At 47.3% G+C, this 17,084-nt stretch overlaps 2 protein-coding genes across 2 annotated transcripts in view; one reads left to right on the top strand and one right to left on the bottom strand.

Moving 5' to 3' along the window:
- CALHM5 (calcium homeostasis modulator family member 5) overlaps window positions 1-14,134 on the top strand; it is a 42,499-nt gene extending 28,365 nt beyond the window's left edge. The window contains exon 2 of the mRNA XM_075340033.1: window positions 13,751-14,134. Within this exon, the coding sequence (XP_075196148.1) occupies window positions 13,751-14,134 (384 nt within the window). The remainder of the gene's footprint in view (window positions 1-13,750) is intronic.
- TRAPPC3L (trafficking protein particle complex subunit 3L) overlaps window positions 1-17,084 on the bottom strand; it is a 175,673-nt gene that overhangs the window by 44,244 nt on the left and 114,345 nt on the right. The window lies entirely within an intron of this gene.

The raw sequence follows: 17,084 nt of genomic DNA, 5'->3' as shown, positions 1-17,084 counted from the left end.
GTTGCTCGGGCCGAGTACACGAGTATCTTGGGAGGCTCGGCCTGAGCTTCGAGCACCCGAGCTTTTTAGTACTCGCTCATCACTACTCCTCACTTATAGTCTCAGCTACACGAGCCCATTCTCAAGCATTTGTGATTGACACAGCAGGATTCCATGGCCTGTTACACAGATAAAATATAAAGACAACTGCCTGCGAGATTAGCACATATGCTAGGAGGTGGTAACACAACAGCACAATATTATCCAGTACTGTATATTGTTTGATCATATACAGACAAACCCCTGATGAATCAGGACAACTTTGAATGAGGAACGATAAATATAAATACACGTCACGCCTTCAAAAATATAGGGTGCTCAGATAGGATACCAATCCTTATAAAACATAGGTCAAAAAATCTGGCACTCCAATGGTGAAAATAGGTAGCTTAAATAATTAGTGGTTACAATTCAAATAAGTTATAGTAACGTTTCAGCCTATGACTCAGACCTTCATCAGATGGATTGCCAGGGGTATAATGGAGACAGTGTGTAGCGTCAAGACGAAAAGACAATAGCCCTGAGTGTATGAGGCACACGGTCTCCATTATACTCCTGACAATCCATGTGATGAAAGTCTGAGTTATAGACTGAAATTATTATAATTTTTTTGGATTGCAACCACTAATAAATCAAGGTACTTATTTTTTACTATTGCCACATTTTTTGTCCCTTGGGGCTAACAGATAGGTAGCAATAAGTTAAAGGGAACCTGTCATGTTCAATATGCACCCAGAACCACGAGCAGTTCTGGGTGCATATTGCTAATCCCTAAACGTTCCAGTTTATAGTAGCATAGAGAAAAGAATCTTTAGAAAAAGTATTTCTAAAGATCCTTTATGATATGCTAATGAGGGTGGGGAATAGTCACAAGGGCGTTACTTCCTGTGCTCATTCCGCCCTCTTAGGATGTTAGCACACTGACAGGGGCATGCTAACATGCTATTGTGTCGCCCAGGGAAAGGGGTACTCGGTCCTGACCGGTTTACAACTGGGGAATGTTACTTTGGTGGCCGTTTCCTGGTTCCGTGCCCTGGGTGCTTTTTAATGGAGAGTATTTACAGGGGAGATTAAAGTCATTTGTGTGACGCCACTCGCAGGTTGCAGTTTAGATAGTGAAACCGCCGCTGTTGAGTTGATTATCTCTAGGGCTGCTGGTAATGGCAGCTGTGGTGGTAGGCCCTCCGCAGGTAGGGTTAAGCCCAGGAGATGTATGATGGGGTAATAAGGAAGGCCACACCGTGGGTTGTATTTAACAGTCTCTACTCACTCTTGACCCTCGAACGGCTGATTCAGGTCCCTGCAGTTCCAGTGCTAGTTGATGACTCAGTTGCTCTGTCCCGACACCCTCAGTGTGGTTAGGTCCTCGTAGCGATGAGCAGTTTGCGGCCCGACTGTCCCTTTTTGTGGCAGTCTCTTTGTCTGTACAGCAAGCAGAGTGGACCCTGTAGGGCTAGTCTGTGTCCCGAACCCTGATCCTTGCTTTACTGCTGGTGCCCCCGGATCTGAGGGTCAGTGAGGTCCGTGAAGGTCCCCTCACTGTGCAGGTATTTGCCAGACCATATGAAACTAGCATCTGACCTAGGGCCCTGTGCCCCATCGGTACTCTGGTCCCAGGGGTACCTGCTCTGGCGACCACTCTTCTGTGCCCCCGGGTCACCATTACATGACCCAGCTCTCAGGCACCTCTTTACACTTCCCTCTCTACTTCTTACTCTAATTGCCTGCTGTCCCCTTCCACCATGCTGTCTAGTCCCCTGGTCTGGCTCCACCCTCTAAGTGGCCTTCCCCTTGTGTCCAACTAGCCAATTACCCCTGGTGTGGAGTGGAAACTGGGATTTTGGTGTGTGTGGGTGCTGCTGGCACTGGTGTTCCAGGTCCCTGGGGGTAGGTCCTGCATCCCGGTGAGGATACAGTACCTAGTAGTGTCCTGAGTGGCTCAGGGGCACTACACTATTCAATGCCCACTGTCAGTGTCATCACCAGCAGTGACGCAAGTGCCTCTCTGTTGCTGCAGCCTCAGACGCCGGTCACTGCGCATGATCAGAAGTCCCCGGAACTTCCGGTTATGTGCACTAGACTTCTCTGAAGCCTTGACGCGTACACCCAGCTACATAGTGCTCATGACAGGAAGTGTGGTGACCTGATCAAGCACAGTGCCCATTATCTGAGGCTGTAGCAATGGATAAGTACGCGTGTCACCGCTGGTGATGACACTGGCAGTGGATATTGAATAGCATGTTAGCATGCTCCTGTGGGAGTCCTAGCATTTGCAGAGAGCGGACTGAGCGCAGGAACTATTGCTTTTGCAACTGGTGCCTGCACTTATTAGCATATCATATAGGATCTTTAGAAATACTTTTTCTAAAGATCTCTTTATCTATGCTACTATAGGCTGGGATGGTTAGGCAGGAATTAGAAATATGCAACCAGAACTACTACTGGTTCTGGGTGCATATTGCACCTGACAGGTTCACTTTAACATAACAAGGTATCTCTTCTGAAGCTGCAGTAGCTTTCTTTTATAAGACATTTCTCCTATTTAATATCTTAGAACAAGGAAAGCAATTAAATAATTGTCATGGTTCGCCTCCCTGTCCACATGGCTAGGGGGCGGAGCCTTCTCTCGAGCCTCACTTCCAGACCCTGGATGCCTTAAAAGCTGGCATTTCCAGTGAACCAGTGCCGGCTATAAGCTTAGCACTGCTTTGCCTGTGATTGCTGGTCCTGTGAGTGATATCCTGATCTGTCTGTTCCTGTGCCCCCGTGCCCTTGTCTGTGTTCCATCCCCTGGTCGTCCCTCCTGTCCTCTGTCCCCTCTCCTATTTCCCCACTCGGTTGCTTCCTCTTTACTGACCTTGGCCTGACTTTGACTCCGCTTTTGCTTGTCACACCGGTCCTGCTTCTGCCCGTACGGTGTTTGACCCAGCCTGTGTGACTATTCCTTGCATGCTCTGCAGCTCTGCTTCTCAGCTGTGCTTTGAGGTAATGCATGAGAACGCTGTGAATTCACTTCCTGGTTATCATTGCTCTGTGTAGTGTATTATGCTACAGAGCTCTGGCTCCCCCTGGTGGCAGCATTACAATAATGAGAAATTGTAGGAGCAGCAGTGTGCCACATAAGAATAGCTCATAGCTATCCAAACAATTTGAAGTAGTGTTCAATTCCTTTAAAGTCAGAAAATTTAGTAAACAATTGTTTCCCTTCACCAGGAATCCAACAAACCAGGAACAGCTTCTTTCTAATCCATGGAAACTACTTTACTGTCAGATATCAGTTAATTTGATCTCAACCAAAAATGTTGCACTGCCTGTTTTACATGTCTAGTCTAGCACAACTTTTAAATGTTAAGTTTACTCTGCTTAATGGACACAAGTATGAAAGAAGAGTTTGTAAAAAAAAAAAAACCTGCAATATAGTACCATTGTATCTTTAGAACATAGAGTTATTATTGGTTTTCTTGTTTATTCCCTTTATGTGTATTGGACATAATTTCACACAAAACCCCAAAAATGGGTGGGACGAAATTGTTGGCACCTTTGCAAAATTAACGGCAAACAATTTTGTTTCAAGCATTTGATGCTTCTTCAAACTCACGTGTGTAAGTAACAGGTGTGGGCAATATGAAAATCACACCTGAAACTAGATAAAAAGCGAAGAAGTTGACTCAATCTTTGCATTGTTTGTCTATGCGTGCCACACTAAGCATGGAGAACATGAAGAAGAGAAAAGAACTGTCTGAGGTCTCATTCCTCAGCTGCCACTATTTTTCCCAATGTCTCGTCCTCGCCTTACACCAGCACATATCCCAAAACGTCACCCATGCCCTCACTAATGCAGTTACTGGGAAGGTCCACTTAACAATTAACATGTGGCCAATTGCTTCTGGCCAGGAACATTACATTTACCTGATAGCACACTGGGTGAAACTTGTGGAGGTGAATCCTTGGACGGCACACTTGCTACCGACACCGAAGATTGCGGGCCTGAGTTCCATCAGGGTTTCCCGTACCTCCTACACCAGTCGCTGTACCGCCTCCTCATCATCATCCATCTCTGAATTGTCATCTTTGAGCACATCATCCATATCAGTGGCAAGCTTTAATCACTGCAGTACTGCCTCGGTGAAGTGACAACAGGCTTTGGTGAAACTAATTTGTTTAGGTGACAAACAACACACTGCCATCGATTTGTTGAAAGGACTAACAGCCCAAACAGAACTGTAACTCTGTTTTTAATCTACAACCAGGCATGGTTGTGGCTGAAAATGGCCGTAACCTAGTGGCGGCTCTGAAAGCTTGGGAAACTCACACACGTACCATGCCTGGTCCATCATCTCAACTTCGTGGTTCAGCGGTTTCTTAAAACCTATTCAGATTTGCCTTACTTGTGAAGGTATGCCACTTGTTCGCCACTTCCGCAAATAAGCCTGCTGGTCTGGCAGTGCTGCAGCAGTGCTTGCAAGTGCCAGTGATGCGCCCCACAGGGCCAGGGGTTGTACTCGTCACCGAGCCAGTGGTGGTGGTTTTGGGATGTCACAGTGGCCTTGTCCGGCTTTGTGGCCCCAAGGTCTCAATAAAAGATGGGGATGGGGATGTTAGGAATAGTTGTGTGCCGCCTCCATGACAGCAGCCGGGCTGCTCGGATCCGGATCCGCGGTGGCTCGAGGGGTCTCCGGACCCAGGGGTCATGCAGCCACTCAATGAAAGGGGGACTATGTACAGGGGGATTGGAAGTTCGTGACGCCACCCACGGTGCATGGTAATGTGAGGGACCACCGCAGCGGTTGGGGGGAAGCCTGGTGACGATGTTGTGGCAGCCTGATGTTTAATCCCTCCGTGGGTAGGGGGTTTGTGTCCCGGGGCCAGTCGAATAGTTGGTGAATGGGTGCCACTGGGGAAGGGACAGGGGTATTTCAGTGTACTCACTCAGTCCAGGAATAACAACACCGACAGCTTGTAAACCAGAATTCTGAGCACCACTGCAGCTTGTAGGGAGCACACTTGGGTCCATGCCCTTGGTGTTACTGTTAGCCTGTGACCCTGTCCTTGGCACCTCTGTCTCTGTTGGACCCGTGGGTATAAAACTCTTCGGGTCCCGCTCACCCGTATGGCTAACGGAGTGAGCCTGCTCTCAGGGTTCACGCGTAGGATTTCTTTGGACTGTATTGGGAAAGTCCTATCCTATTGGTGCGCTTGTACCCCAATTTTTGGGTTGGGGATGACACTTGAAGTCTTCACCCCCGTCGGGTAAATTACCGGAACGTGTGAAGCTACTTTCTGGCCAACCCCGTCGTGCCCTGGCCCCTGCCCAGTGATAGCTCAAGGCCGCCGGCTGCCCTCCTCGGCAGTCCGTGCCCCTTGACACTGTCCCCTGCGATCGGGGTTCCAGCTCCTACCAGGCCCAGACTAACGTCTGCCACCTAGTACACAGGAGCTCTCCTCTGTGGCCTCTCCTCACGAGAGCAACCACTCCACCTCCTCTCTCCAAGCTCAACTCTCAACTCTCTCCTCTGCTCAACTGTCACTTTCCTCAGTTTTCCTCACCAACCCCCCATGTGGGCGGCCCTATTCCCTTCAGGCCCCCCACTGGTGTGTCTGGTAGGTTAAAGTGGGAAGTGTTCCTATGATTTTGATTGGCTAAGCTGTTAGCAACACCAAAGGACCAGGATCCGTAAACAAGGAGGGTTGATACTGTGCAGAAGGGCAGATTGCACAATACCCTGTGATGACTTGATAGGCCAGGGCGTCACAGTTGTCTTTCATGACGCCACCTGTGGTATGCGGCTATGAGGGGAGCCACCGCTGCGGGATGTCGCTCACTTCTGGGGCTGATGGTGTAACGCAGCTCGGGTGTTTCAGCTCTCCACAGGGAGAGCTATGGCCCCAGGGAGGATGATGAAGGTGGTAGTCTATAGCATCGGAGCACAGCAAAGTCTGCCATGGCAATGACAAGGACTACACAGGGTCTGTGGTTCCAATTCTTTATTCACTGTCAGATTATTGCCCCTGGAGTGCCGGTTTTCACCAAGATGGGCTTCAGCCAATCCTGGATAATTCGGAAGCCAGTGCCGGTGTTGTGGATGGTGAGCCCTTCCTCCTTGCGCGGTTTCAAATGGGTCCCCATGGCGTAAAGCTACACAGGATCCCCTCTCTGAGGTGTTTAAGTAGCGTCCCATCTAGCAGTCAGCACAAGTCCTTTTGTGGGGCTGGATCGTGGTCTCGACTCTGACCCTATGGGCTGCTGTGCCCCGAGCATTTGAGGTGGGCGAAGGAAATTTGAAATCTCCTTACCCGGCAGAATTATTAAAAGGACTTGATGTTCCCCCTAATCTAGGGATCTGCACCCCGTCTGCTCTAGTCCTGGGGGAACTGACTTTGTATCCCCTCAGTGACCGTGTTCTCCTGTGTCCCACCAGATCCACCGGTATTGCGGTTCTTCTGTGTGGAACTGCACTCCACCAGCCTATGTCTGTCTCAGGCCGGCTCCTAACACCAACTCCTCATAACTGCGTTGTGTCTCTTCTCTTCCCTGGACATCATCTCTCCCCTTCCCGGGTCTCTAGACTAGTGGGTGGGAAGGCCCTTACCATTAGGCGGCCATCCATGTGACCCAATCCTAGCCTGGTCCCCAGTTAGGAAAAGGGCAATGGTGTGTATGTGTGGAATAAGCGGTGTGGAACCAGCACTGACCTCAACCGAAACCCGAGAGGACTACTGTACCTGGCGCCTAAAGCCTCAGGGGTGCCACACCAGCTCATAAACTAGGGTGCAATGTGACCATATGCTGGAACTCCACATTACACATGTTAGCAAGGCTTTGTGAGCAGCAGAGGACAGTAATTGAATGTCAGTTAGAACACGCCTGTTGGTATTCTGCTTAGCCTCCACACATAACAATCGATGAGTAGGCATGGATATCTGACATCTTTGAGGTTCTACAAAGCTTTGAGGAATCAAGTAAGATGGGCAGTGGTGATGATGCCATAATGCGCATAAAAATAGGTATTACCAGAAAGTGAATGGTTTTATGCAAATGGTAATAAAATATAACTTTTATTTTAAATTAAGTTAAAAAGACTCAAGGTCCTCATACACACCCGTGATACATATGCCACTAAATTATGGACACATCAATTTGAGTGTTTAATCAAGGAGATTATAGGCCTATCTGACCTTCTCCAAATCAGTTAGTAAGGTTTTTTTTTGTCTATGTGACTTCACTGTTGGTTATTGACATATAAATCATATGACTTATTATCACAAAATCTGAAAGTTTTACCTCAAATTGCTAATCAAACGTCTGGCAGGAGTGGAGTGTCGTGTTATAACCCATCCTCACTGTCAGGATCATGCATGGATATTACCTTAAGGATGGGGCACAGAGTATGGGGAGATTCCACATTATCACAATCAACCCAAGGAAACATCCAAAATGCTCAATGCTCTCCTTCCCTTCCCAACGCGTTTCCTCAATTATGATTCATCAGGGGATTTTTTGGAGGATTGTCATAGGAGCATAAGGCTTATAGATTCCCTGTGCATGAAATGCCTGTCACGCTAAACAGGGGCCGTACTTCTTGTAGAGTCCACGTGGAGAGGACTAGTAAAATGGTGCAACATTACAAAGCCCTAATTGATCAATTAGCACAAAAATTACCATCTGAGGATGCTGGCAACAGAAGTCATAGTTCCTTAGGCCACCAAGGAGGCGAGACAAGGAAGACACACACAAGGGTCAACACAGGCAGTGTCAAAAGTCTGGGATATTTTTATTAAATCCTCCCAGGGCCCTGGCCCTGATGCGCTGGGTAGTCTGACAAGAAGGGAAAAGTTTACAAAGATTGTGAAGGAGTAGTTAGCCGACCATATCAGTATCCTCTGTGATTCCTCTGTGCCGTACAACAATTGGGTACACCAGCTGGACACATGTCATGAACTGTTCCTCAACGCCTGTAAGTTTCCATTCTGCCCTGTTGCTACTGCTTTGTCAGAATGGGATTTTAATGCCACCTGGGGCATAATAAATGATCATCTGAAAAAAGCTGACAGGGTTACTTTTCTCAAAATGAACAACGCCGTGATTGGCCCCTGTAGAGTAATGAGGGTCAGTGGGTGCTATCATCTCCTGGGCAGGCTGTCTTCAGAAAAACTGCATGGACCAGGGCTCAACCCACTTAACTCCTTCCCCGTGGGCAGAACACTAATCAAACAACACAGGGTTCCCGTACCATTCATCATTGGTAATACTTTACTGCTTCACCAACAGGCAAAAAGGGATCGTACACTCCCAACAAGAGCACAAGATGATACAAGCGACAGAGTTTCACCCTTTCACTGACTTGCCATGGATTAGAATCTCTGTGACTTCAGGGCTTCCAAAGCCGACTATCCCAGTCTAGCAGCATCCTGTTTTTGGCATACGCCCACTGAGAAAAGATAGAGGCAATCTTAGGAAGCTGACCGTGCACTGCAAAATATGTAGCCAGGGGACCAAGTTTGTCCCAACCTGAGCTCTTCAAGCAAATGTGTGGGTTCAGTATTGAGCAGTGAAGCAGTTCTGTGATCCTTCAGCTTGACCCTTAACTCCTAAGCTGAAATCCTGTAGAATATCCGAAGTGACACAGTTCTGGGATTCCCGAGCTGGAACCAAAGCTCCTCCATTGAGGTCATGTAGAATACCTCCTTGGTGACAGAAGTAAAGCCCTTTATACCGCTCAGTTGTCTTACAGGATTGGTGGAGGTGGCTGCTCTCTCATTGATCGCTAGTAGTGATGGGCAGACTCGCAAATAACTAGGACTGGTAGGTCTAACAGGGTCAAAAAAAATCCTGGTTCTGGTCCATGATTGGTCCCGGTTAGCGGGCCATATGCCGGTTCCCATATAAGTCTATGGGGATGAAAACCGGGCAATTAACAATGGTGGTAGAAGGGATAGAGCGATGGGAGCAAGCGCTTTTTACTTACCAAGGCTCCGGCATGAACATAACTGCTTCCAAGCCGTTTCCGGGGCGCTCATTATCGCTCATCCATATGCACTGCTTTCCCCGCCCACCGGCCATCCTGGTATCTGTAATTGGTTGCAGTCAGATGTGCCCCCAGCCTGTGTGACAACTTCTGACTGCAAATAAATCACAGGCACTGTCTGAGGGTCACTATAGTGGTCCAAAGTAAATAAATAAAACTTTTGGCATAGGGTCCTTCCATATTATGATACCCAGCACACATAAAGCATACGGATACAGGTTGCAGCTCCCAGCCATGTGCTTATCTTGAAAGTTATTCAAAATAAGAAGAATCACTTGCAGATTTTATTTTTTTTTAAATATTTAAACAAATTTTAAAACAACAGCATGTAGTACCTCTAAATTTTGATACCCAGCCATGATAAAGTCTGACAGGTGGGGGATGGTATTCTCAGACTGGGGAGGCCCATGTTTATTGAGACACCTCAGCCTAAAAATAGCAGCCAGCAGCTGCCCAAGATTGTCGCATTTATTAGATGCGATAGGCCCGGCACTTTACCCGGCTCTTCTCGTTTGCCCTAGTGTGGTGGCAATCGGGGTAATAAGGGATTCTCTTGCGGTCTCATCACTTTTTATCAGATCTAACAAGGGAGCGCACTGTCACTCTCCATTAAAAAAAATATGGCACAGTGACAAGATCTTGCTGAACATACGCCGGAATTGACAACTAATTCATGCTCAGTAGAGCAGGGACTAGTTCAGGCCCTAATATGGATATGATGACACTTTGTTTCAGAGAGGGGGCCGGGGTTACAGCACAGTGACCACAGCTTCTGCCTTTGATGATGTCCTGTTTGGGTATAGAGTATAAAGCTGGGTTCACACTAAGCGACCATTTTCTGTGACGTAACAGCGACCTTGTAAGTCGCTGTTATGATCGCTGCTTAGCTGTCAAACACAGCAGAAGCAGCAGCGATCATAACGTCGCTGTGCTACATGTGCAGAGAGCAGGGAGCCGCGCTTAGCGCTGGCTCCTTGCTCTCCTAGGTACAGTACACATCGGGTTAATTACCCGATGTGTGCTGCAGCTACATGTCACAGTGCAGAGAGCAGGGAGCCACGCACACTGCTTAGCGCTGGCTCCTTGCTCTCCTTGCTACAGTATACATCGGGTTAATTACCCGATGTGTACTGCAGCCACATGTGCACAGAGCAGGAGCCGGCGCTGGCAGCAAGGGCGGAGGCTGGTAACGAAGGTAAATATCGGGTAACCAGGGAAAGGGCTTCCCTTGGTTACCCGATGTTTATGCTGGTTACAGCTTACCGCAGCTGCCAGACGCCGGCTCATGCTCCCTGCTCGCTTCATTTCGTCGCTCTCTCGCTGTCACACACAGCGATGTGTGTGTCACAGCGGGAGAGTGACGACCAAAAAATGAAGCTGGACATTCAGCAACGACCGGCGACCTCACAGCAGGGGCCAGGTCGTTGCTGGATGTCACAGACAGCGACGGGACGTCGCTGCAACGTCACAGAAAATGGTGATGTAGCAGCGACGTCGTTGTCGTTGTCGCTGTGTGTGACACCAGCTTTAGTGTTACTATTTTACAAAGGGTTTACATAAGGATTTAGAAGATGTTAACTGAGTGGTGGACAACTCCTTTAAAGGGTACCTGACAACTTCCCTAAGCCCCCTAAAATGTCATATAACCGTTATAACCTTTTTCGACATACTAATTAGCCCCTTTTTGTTGGTTAACTGTTGCTGAATAAATGAAACATGAACTATAAACTTGTACTCGAGTGATGTAAATAAGTGACTAGTCAGGGGGCATTGATTTCCCACCCTCATCATATAAGATCGCCCCTGTAGGTGTGAGTGACATGATTTGTAAGAGCAATGTCGCCTCCTACACTTTGCAAATCATGGGCCAGCCAAGTCTTGTCTCACTGTTCCCTCCCTGGGCACGCTCAGTGAACCAATGAAGCTGGTGAATATACACAAAGGGGAATCAGTGACATCTGCACATCATGTTACTCACGACTCAGGACATGTATATGTGCTGACCCCGTGCCAGCAGCCGGGCTGCTCGGATCCGGATCCGCGGTGTGGCTTGAGGGATCTCCGGACCCTGGGGTCTCGCGGACACTTCAAATAAAAAGGGGGAATTGGTTGTATGTGGAATTTCTATATTGTCCATGATGCCACCCACGGTGTGTGGTAACATGGGGTACCACGCTGCTAATAGGGAGCACCTGGGGTGTTGGGATGGCAGCTAGTTGTTTTAACCCTCCGTGGGTAGGGGTGGATGCGTCGGGGACCAGTATTGCTGTGCTGAGGATGGTGGCTGCAGGCCGGCGCGCCCGGTTGGATCGGGGGATGTTAATGTACTCACAGTCAAAGAAATCACACAAGTCCAGCGGTAAACCAAGGTACCAGTGGCCGGCCGCCGCAGCCGGGTGTATTCTGATCCCTGACCCGGGGTGATGGTTTGTGTTGCTTTCCTCTGCACTGTTTTAGTTCTCTTTGGACTTCCCGGTGTGGAACACTGGAGTCCGCTCCCAGAACTACGGGTGGGAGCCTTGCCCGCAGACGCTGACCCTTGGGATCCAACGGGCCCTGGCGGATGCCCTATCCCCCGCGGTGGGCTGCTTGTCTGCTCTTGTGGGACTTTGGGTGGGACAGGACCTATAATCCTGTCCTCAATTGGTGAATTAACAAAGCTGGCGGTTCCGGTCCTTGCTTCAGGGTCCAGGTGCACGGTTGCAGGTGCAGGTCCCTCTGTGCACGGTTTGCGGGTCGGTTCTCCGGTGTCAGTACCGGCAGGCTCCTACCTTGTCCCGGTCCACCTCGGATGTCCGGCAGCCGTCTTCCTGTCTTCTGACAGACACTGACCACTGTCTGCCACCTAGCCAGCACGCCGGGGCTCCAACCCCGACGCCTTTCCTCTCTGGCTTGCACTTTCACTTCACTTTCTCCTCTCTCTGCACTCTCCAACTCCAACCTCTCAACTCCACTTCAACTTAACTCAACTAACTCCACTTTTTCCCACCCCGGGTTCTCTAGACCCCTAGGTGGGCATTTCCCTTCCGCCTGGTCCTGCCCACTGGTGTGCCTTTCCTACCCTGCGGGGGGTGACTAGGGTTTTGTTGGCTGGTGTAACCCTGTGAGGGAAGGTGTTATGTGGGGGTCTATTTTGTGTGTGACCACCTGGCAGCGCCAGGGCGTCACAAATATATGATAAGATGGAGGATTGATCCAAGGAAATCAGTGCCCCCTGACTAGTCACTGACTGATTTTTATAGCGTGAGCGCAAGTTTTAAAATAGTTTTACATTTATTTGCACTAGCTAAGCAACAAAAGGGGGCTTTTTAAAATGTAAGAACAGAGTGCAACACAGTCATGGTGGTCATTTAGCGGGCTAGGGCAGCTGACAACTTCCCTATAGGCCTCCTTCACACATCTGTATAAAACACATATGTGAAAAAGCGGTAAAATTGTCATCAGTGTTTTGAGTGTGTCATCCATGCATCCGTGTTTACCATCAGTGTTTTTCCGGTATTGATAAAGAAAGAAATTACAAAGCTTCTCCTAGATTTTGCAATGTTAAACATGTAAAGCACACTGATTGTACACTGATGCCATCCGTGTGCTGTACAAGTTTTTCACAGACCCACAGACTTGTATTGGCCCCTGTCATCTGTGCTGCTGGAAAAAAAGTGGACTTGTCTTCATGTTTTGCACGAACACATGGTCTGTGTGAAAATACCGATATGTAACGAGCACCATGGGTTATATTGGGGAAGTCTGGTATCTGTGTAAAAACAGATGCCACATGTACCGGAAACACGGACCTGTGAAAGAGGCCTTTTAATGTGTATTGTGGGTTTTTGTGAGCAGGAATCTGTGGCACTGCTTCATGGATTGTGTCAGATGGAACAGCACTGACCTCTCCACATCAATTAAGAAATGTGCTTCTCAGAGCATCTGGGGTCATCCCAGCTCTGGACCAGACCTCAATCACAGGTCAATAAAACTTTCACACTGCTTATCTATGAACTGCTGCAATATTTATGGCCACAACAGTTTGCCCCCTTGCCATTGTGATAGTTCTGCTTCACATAACTTGTCTTCTTTACTGCTCCATTCTATGTCCTGTTGTGTATAAATCAATGTATCAACCACTGAGGACTCTCAGTTCTTTTAAACAATTTTTTATCTCTACTGGCTAACACGGTACAAAGCTATATTTTGCCTGGGTTGATATATTGAAGAACATTCATTAAAACTAGACCTGAGTTTTATACCAAGCCTCCTCCCTTCTCCTCCCTGAAATCACTAATGCAGCTTATGACTATTTTCATTTCCATGGTCATCCCCACTATACTGGCAAGTCATCATGAATTCAGTCTTATAAAATCTTCTCATGTCCTGCAATGATTCATCTTTAGTTTGATGATTAGGCCGGTTTCACACATCCAGCTTTTCGCCCGTTTACCGGATCCGGCGCTCTCCCATACAGTGACTACAGTACAGTGACAGCGCAACAAGCGCCGGTCACATGCTGTCATGTGACCGGCGCATGTGACCCGGAAGTTACAGCGCTGTCACTGTACTGTATTGTCTGTACGGGAGAGCGCCGGATCCGGTAAACCGGCGAAAAGCCGGATGTGTGAAACCGGCCTTAGTGTGAAGTATTCTAGCTATTAAACATAATATGTAATTTAATCTTTTCTTGAATTTTCCAGGTTATAGGCTGGTGCCTCATTGCTGTCCTGGCTTCAATTTCTCTTCTATGTACATGTTGGTCTAGTTGCAATTCTAAAATAAGTTCCATCCAAATGTCATTCTGGAGAATTTATATTGAGAAAGAAAAGGAGAAGTTTGATCTATTGGCTCAAGAATATGCAAATAAACTTGCGGAAAGGAATCTTAGAAGTTTCTTTGAAAACAAAGAACCAACAGAATTTGAGTTGCCCAATAACAAGGCATGGGAGAAGATCTCTGCGCTATATACCTTTAATCCAGATCATCAATACTACAGTACTCTCCATAAATTTGTGGACCATGGAGACAGCGAACATTTCAACAGAAAAGAAGTAATGATGGACTTTGTAGATGCGCAAGTATGATGAGCTTTGGGACATCAAATAAGAAAATGTTAACGCTTCAAAGCTTACTGTACAAATTGATGTGTTCTACATCACTTTAAACAAAACGTAATAATATTACTACACCTTATGATTTTCTCACCTTCTTAAAGGGGTTTTCCCATTAACAAAGTAAATTTTAATCAACAGATCTTGCAATAAGAAGTTCCACAATTGAATGTGTTAAAAAATGTCTTATAATTGTGCCTCAGCAATGTACTGTGCAAAGGTTATTTCTGACTATGCAGAATCTTTATCTGAACATACCACAGTTGCTGGAGAGAGGAGAAAGCAAAACAGAGTATTCAGACATTATAGTTTGGGATCGCAGATGCTGCTTTCTGTGAGGTAAAACAGTTCCCTGCCTCTTTGTTAATGTTTTACCTCACAGAAAGAATCAACTGCAATCCCATACTGTCCTGTCTGTAGACTCCTCTACTTCCTCCCCTTGCGGGAGCTGTGGTGGGATGGTGTTCCTGCACGGTTCCTGCATTGTCAGACAAAGCACAGTACATACCTTTGAATGTTTATAATATTCAATGGCGGACATAGACAGAAGAGGGCCCCTTTGCAAGAACAGTATATGAGCCCTACTTAGTGTCTGTGACAAAAGTTGCTTACTGCTTTGGAGGTATAAATGGGTTTCCTTATCTCTGGGCCCCTGTGCGGCTGCACGTGTTGCACCAATGGTATGTCTTCCCTGATAAGGTTGCCTCAGCAAAGGAACATTTTTTTTAACACTTTCTACTGTGGAACTTATTTTTATTCCAAGATCTATAAACTTTGTTTATGGAAAATCTCTTTTAGTTACAAAAGATACAATATTTAATTACCGTATTTTTCGCATTATAAGACGCACGTTTATTCCCCCAAATTTTGGGGGAAAGTAGGGGGTGCATCTTATAATTGGAATACACGGATTATATACTGCAGGGTCCAGGGGAGGTGAGGGCATCTCTGGAGCGGTGCTGGAGACTGGTGGAGGCTGGTAGATGATGCAGGTGGCAGCGGGAGATCTCCTGCTCCCGCTCATATAATATGCACTGCCGCTGTCCATCACCGTGGAGCTGAAACCGCACCGCGGAGATGGGCTGGGGGAGCAGCGCATATTATTTGTACCTGCGCCCCCCTTTGATCGCACATGCCCCCCCCCCATGTTAGATATGGCCCCCCATGCTGCTGCCCATCCTAAAATAAAAAAGCTTTACTTACCTCCTCCAGTGTGTCTCCCGGTGTCTCCCCAATCTCACTGCTGCCGCTGTGATCAGGCACGCAGAGATCATGTCACTCTGCTGTGCCGATCACATGACTGGCACCGAGAACCAGAAAGTGCAGGAGCTCAGCAGCACGGAGGGAGACACGAGGGAGGGCAGTGCTGGAGAAGGTAAGGAAAGAGTGTTTTACTATGGGCGGCAGCATGGGGGCCATATCAACCACAGGGGGACATGTGCCATCCATAGGAGACCTTTGCAGCTGTAGGAGATGTGTGCCATCTATAGGAGACCTGTGCCAGCTGTAGAGGACGTGTTCCAGCAATATGGGATGTGTGCCAGCAATAGGAGACTTGTGCCAGCTATAGGAGACTTGTGCCAGCAATAGGAGACTTGTGCCAGCACAGGGGGGACGTGTGCCATAAATAGGGGATGTGTGCCATCAATAGGAGACATGTGCCATCAATAGGAGACGTGTGCCAGCAATAGGGGACAGTGCCATCAATGGGGGACATGAGGCATCACTGGGGGATGTGTGCCAGCACAAGGGGGCTATATTCAACATAAGGGGGCCATATCCAGATTAAGGGGGCTAATTTTAGGATGGGGGGCTATAAGCGACATATACCCTATATGATTTGTTAGACAGACACTGGCGTTATAAGACGAACCCCATTTAACATTAAAAAATAATTCTCTTTTCCTTCACCAAATTTGAGGGTGCGTCTTATAAAGCGAAAAATATGGTAACTTGTTTTTTCTATGCTATTGTAGCTTAGCCAAATTCATTTGCTAAGCTTCAATACGAGTCACAGTGTATGGAATGAATGTATCATAACTTGTACATACAAAAAATGCATTGTTTTATAATAAGTAAAAAACAATTTAGAAATATTTATATTTGGACTTTAGAATATTCGGTTAATACAATACACTGCGAATATAAATAATCCTTATTTTCCTTTGCAACTTAACCCAAAGGTACTCATTGGGAAATTATGTTATATTACTATTACAGTTGAGTGTATTGCTCCGATGAGGATAAAGTTTAAGTTGAAGTTTCTGAAATTTACAGTTTCACACAAATTCAAATATTTACTTAGTTTGCAAAAAAAAAAAGAATCTGGCCAGGTACCATTTTCCACACTACTGAAGTATCAGAAAGAAGGCTAATTTCTTTTTGCATGACCATGCGGTCCTCCACATAATACTCTGCAGCTATGACATTTTATGGATTTTACTTTGTACAGTGGTAAGGTCCTGGATTTCCTAGTGGAGCACAGTTTGCATGGAAGTTATTTTCTATCTCCAGAGTCACTGAGTGTCTCCTGTAGAGTGTAAAGGTCCAGTCACACTAAGCAACTTACCAGCGATCCCAACAACGATAGGGATCGCTGGTAAGTTGCTAGGAGGTTGCTGGTGAGATGTCACACTGCGACGCTCCAGCGATCCCACCAGCAACCTGACCTGGCAGGGATCGCTGGAGCGTGGCTACACGAGTTGCTGGTGAGCTCACCAGCAACCAGTGACCAGCCCCCAGTCTCCTAGTTACAGCACACATCAGGTTAATTAACCCGATGTGTGCTGCAGCTAAATGTGCACAGAGCAGGGAGCAGCGCACAATGCTTAGCGCTGGCTCCTTGCTAGTTACAGCACACATCGGGTTAATTACATGATGTGTGCTGCAGCTACATGTGCACAGAGCAGGGAGCAGCACACAA

This window comes from Anomaloglossus baeobatrachus, chromosome 3 (assembly GCF_048569485.1).
Source record: "Anomaloglossus baeobatrachus isolate aAnoBae1 chromosome 3, aAnoBae1.hap1, whole genome shotgun sequence".
NCBI lineage: Eukaryota > Metazoa > Chordata > Amphibia > Anura > Aromobatidae > Anomaloglossus > Anomaloglossus baeobatrachus.
Note: the sequence above shows the minus strand (reverse complement) of the source record. Positions and strands in the feature narration are given on the sequence as shown.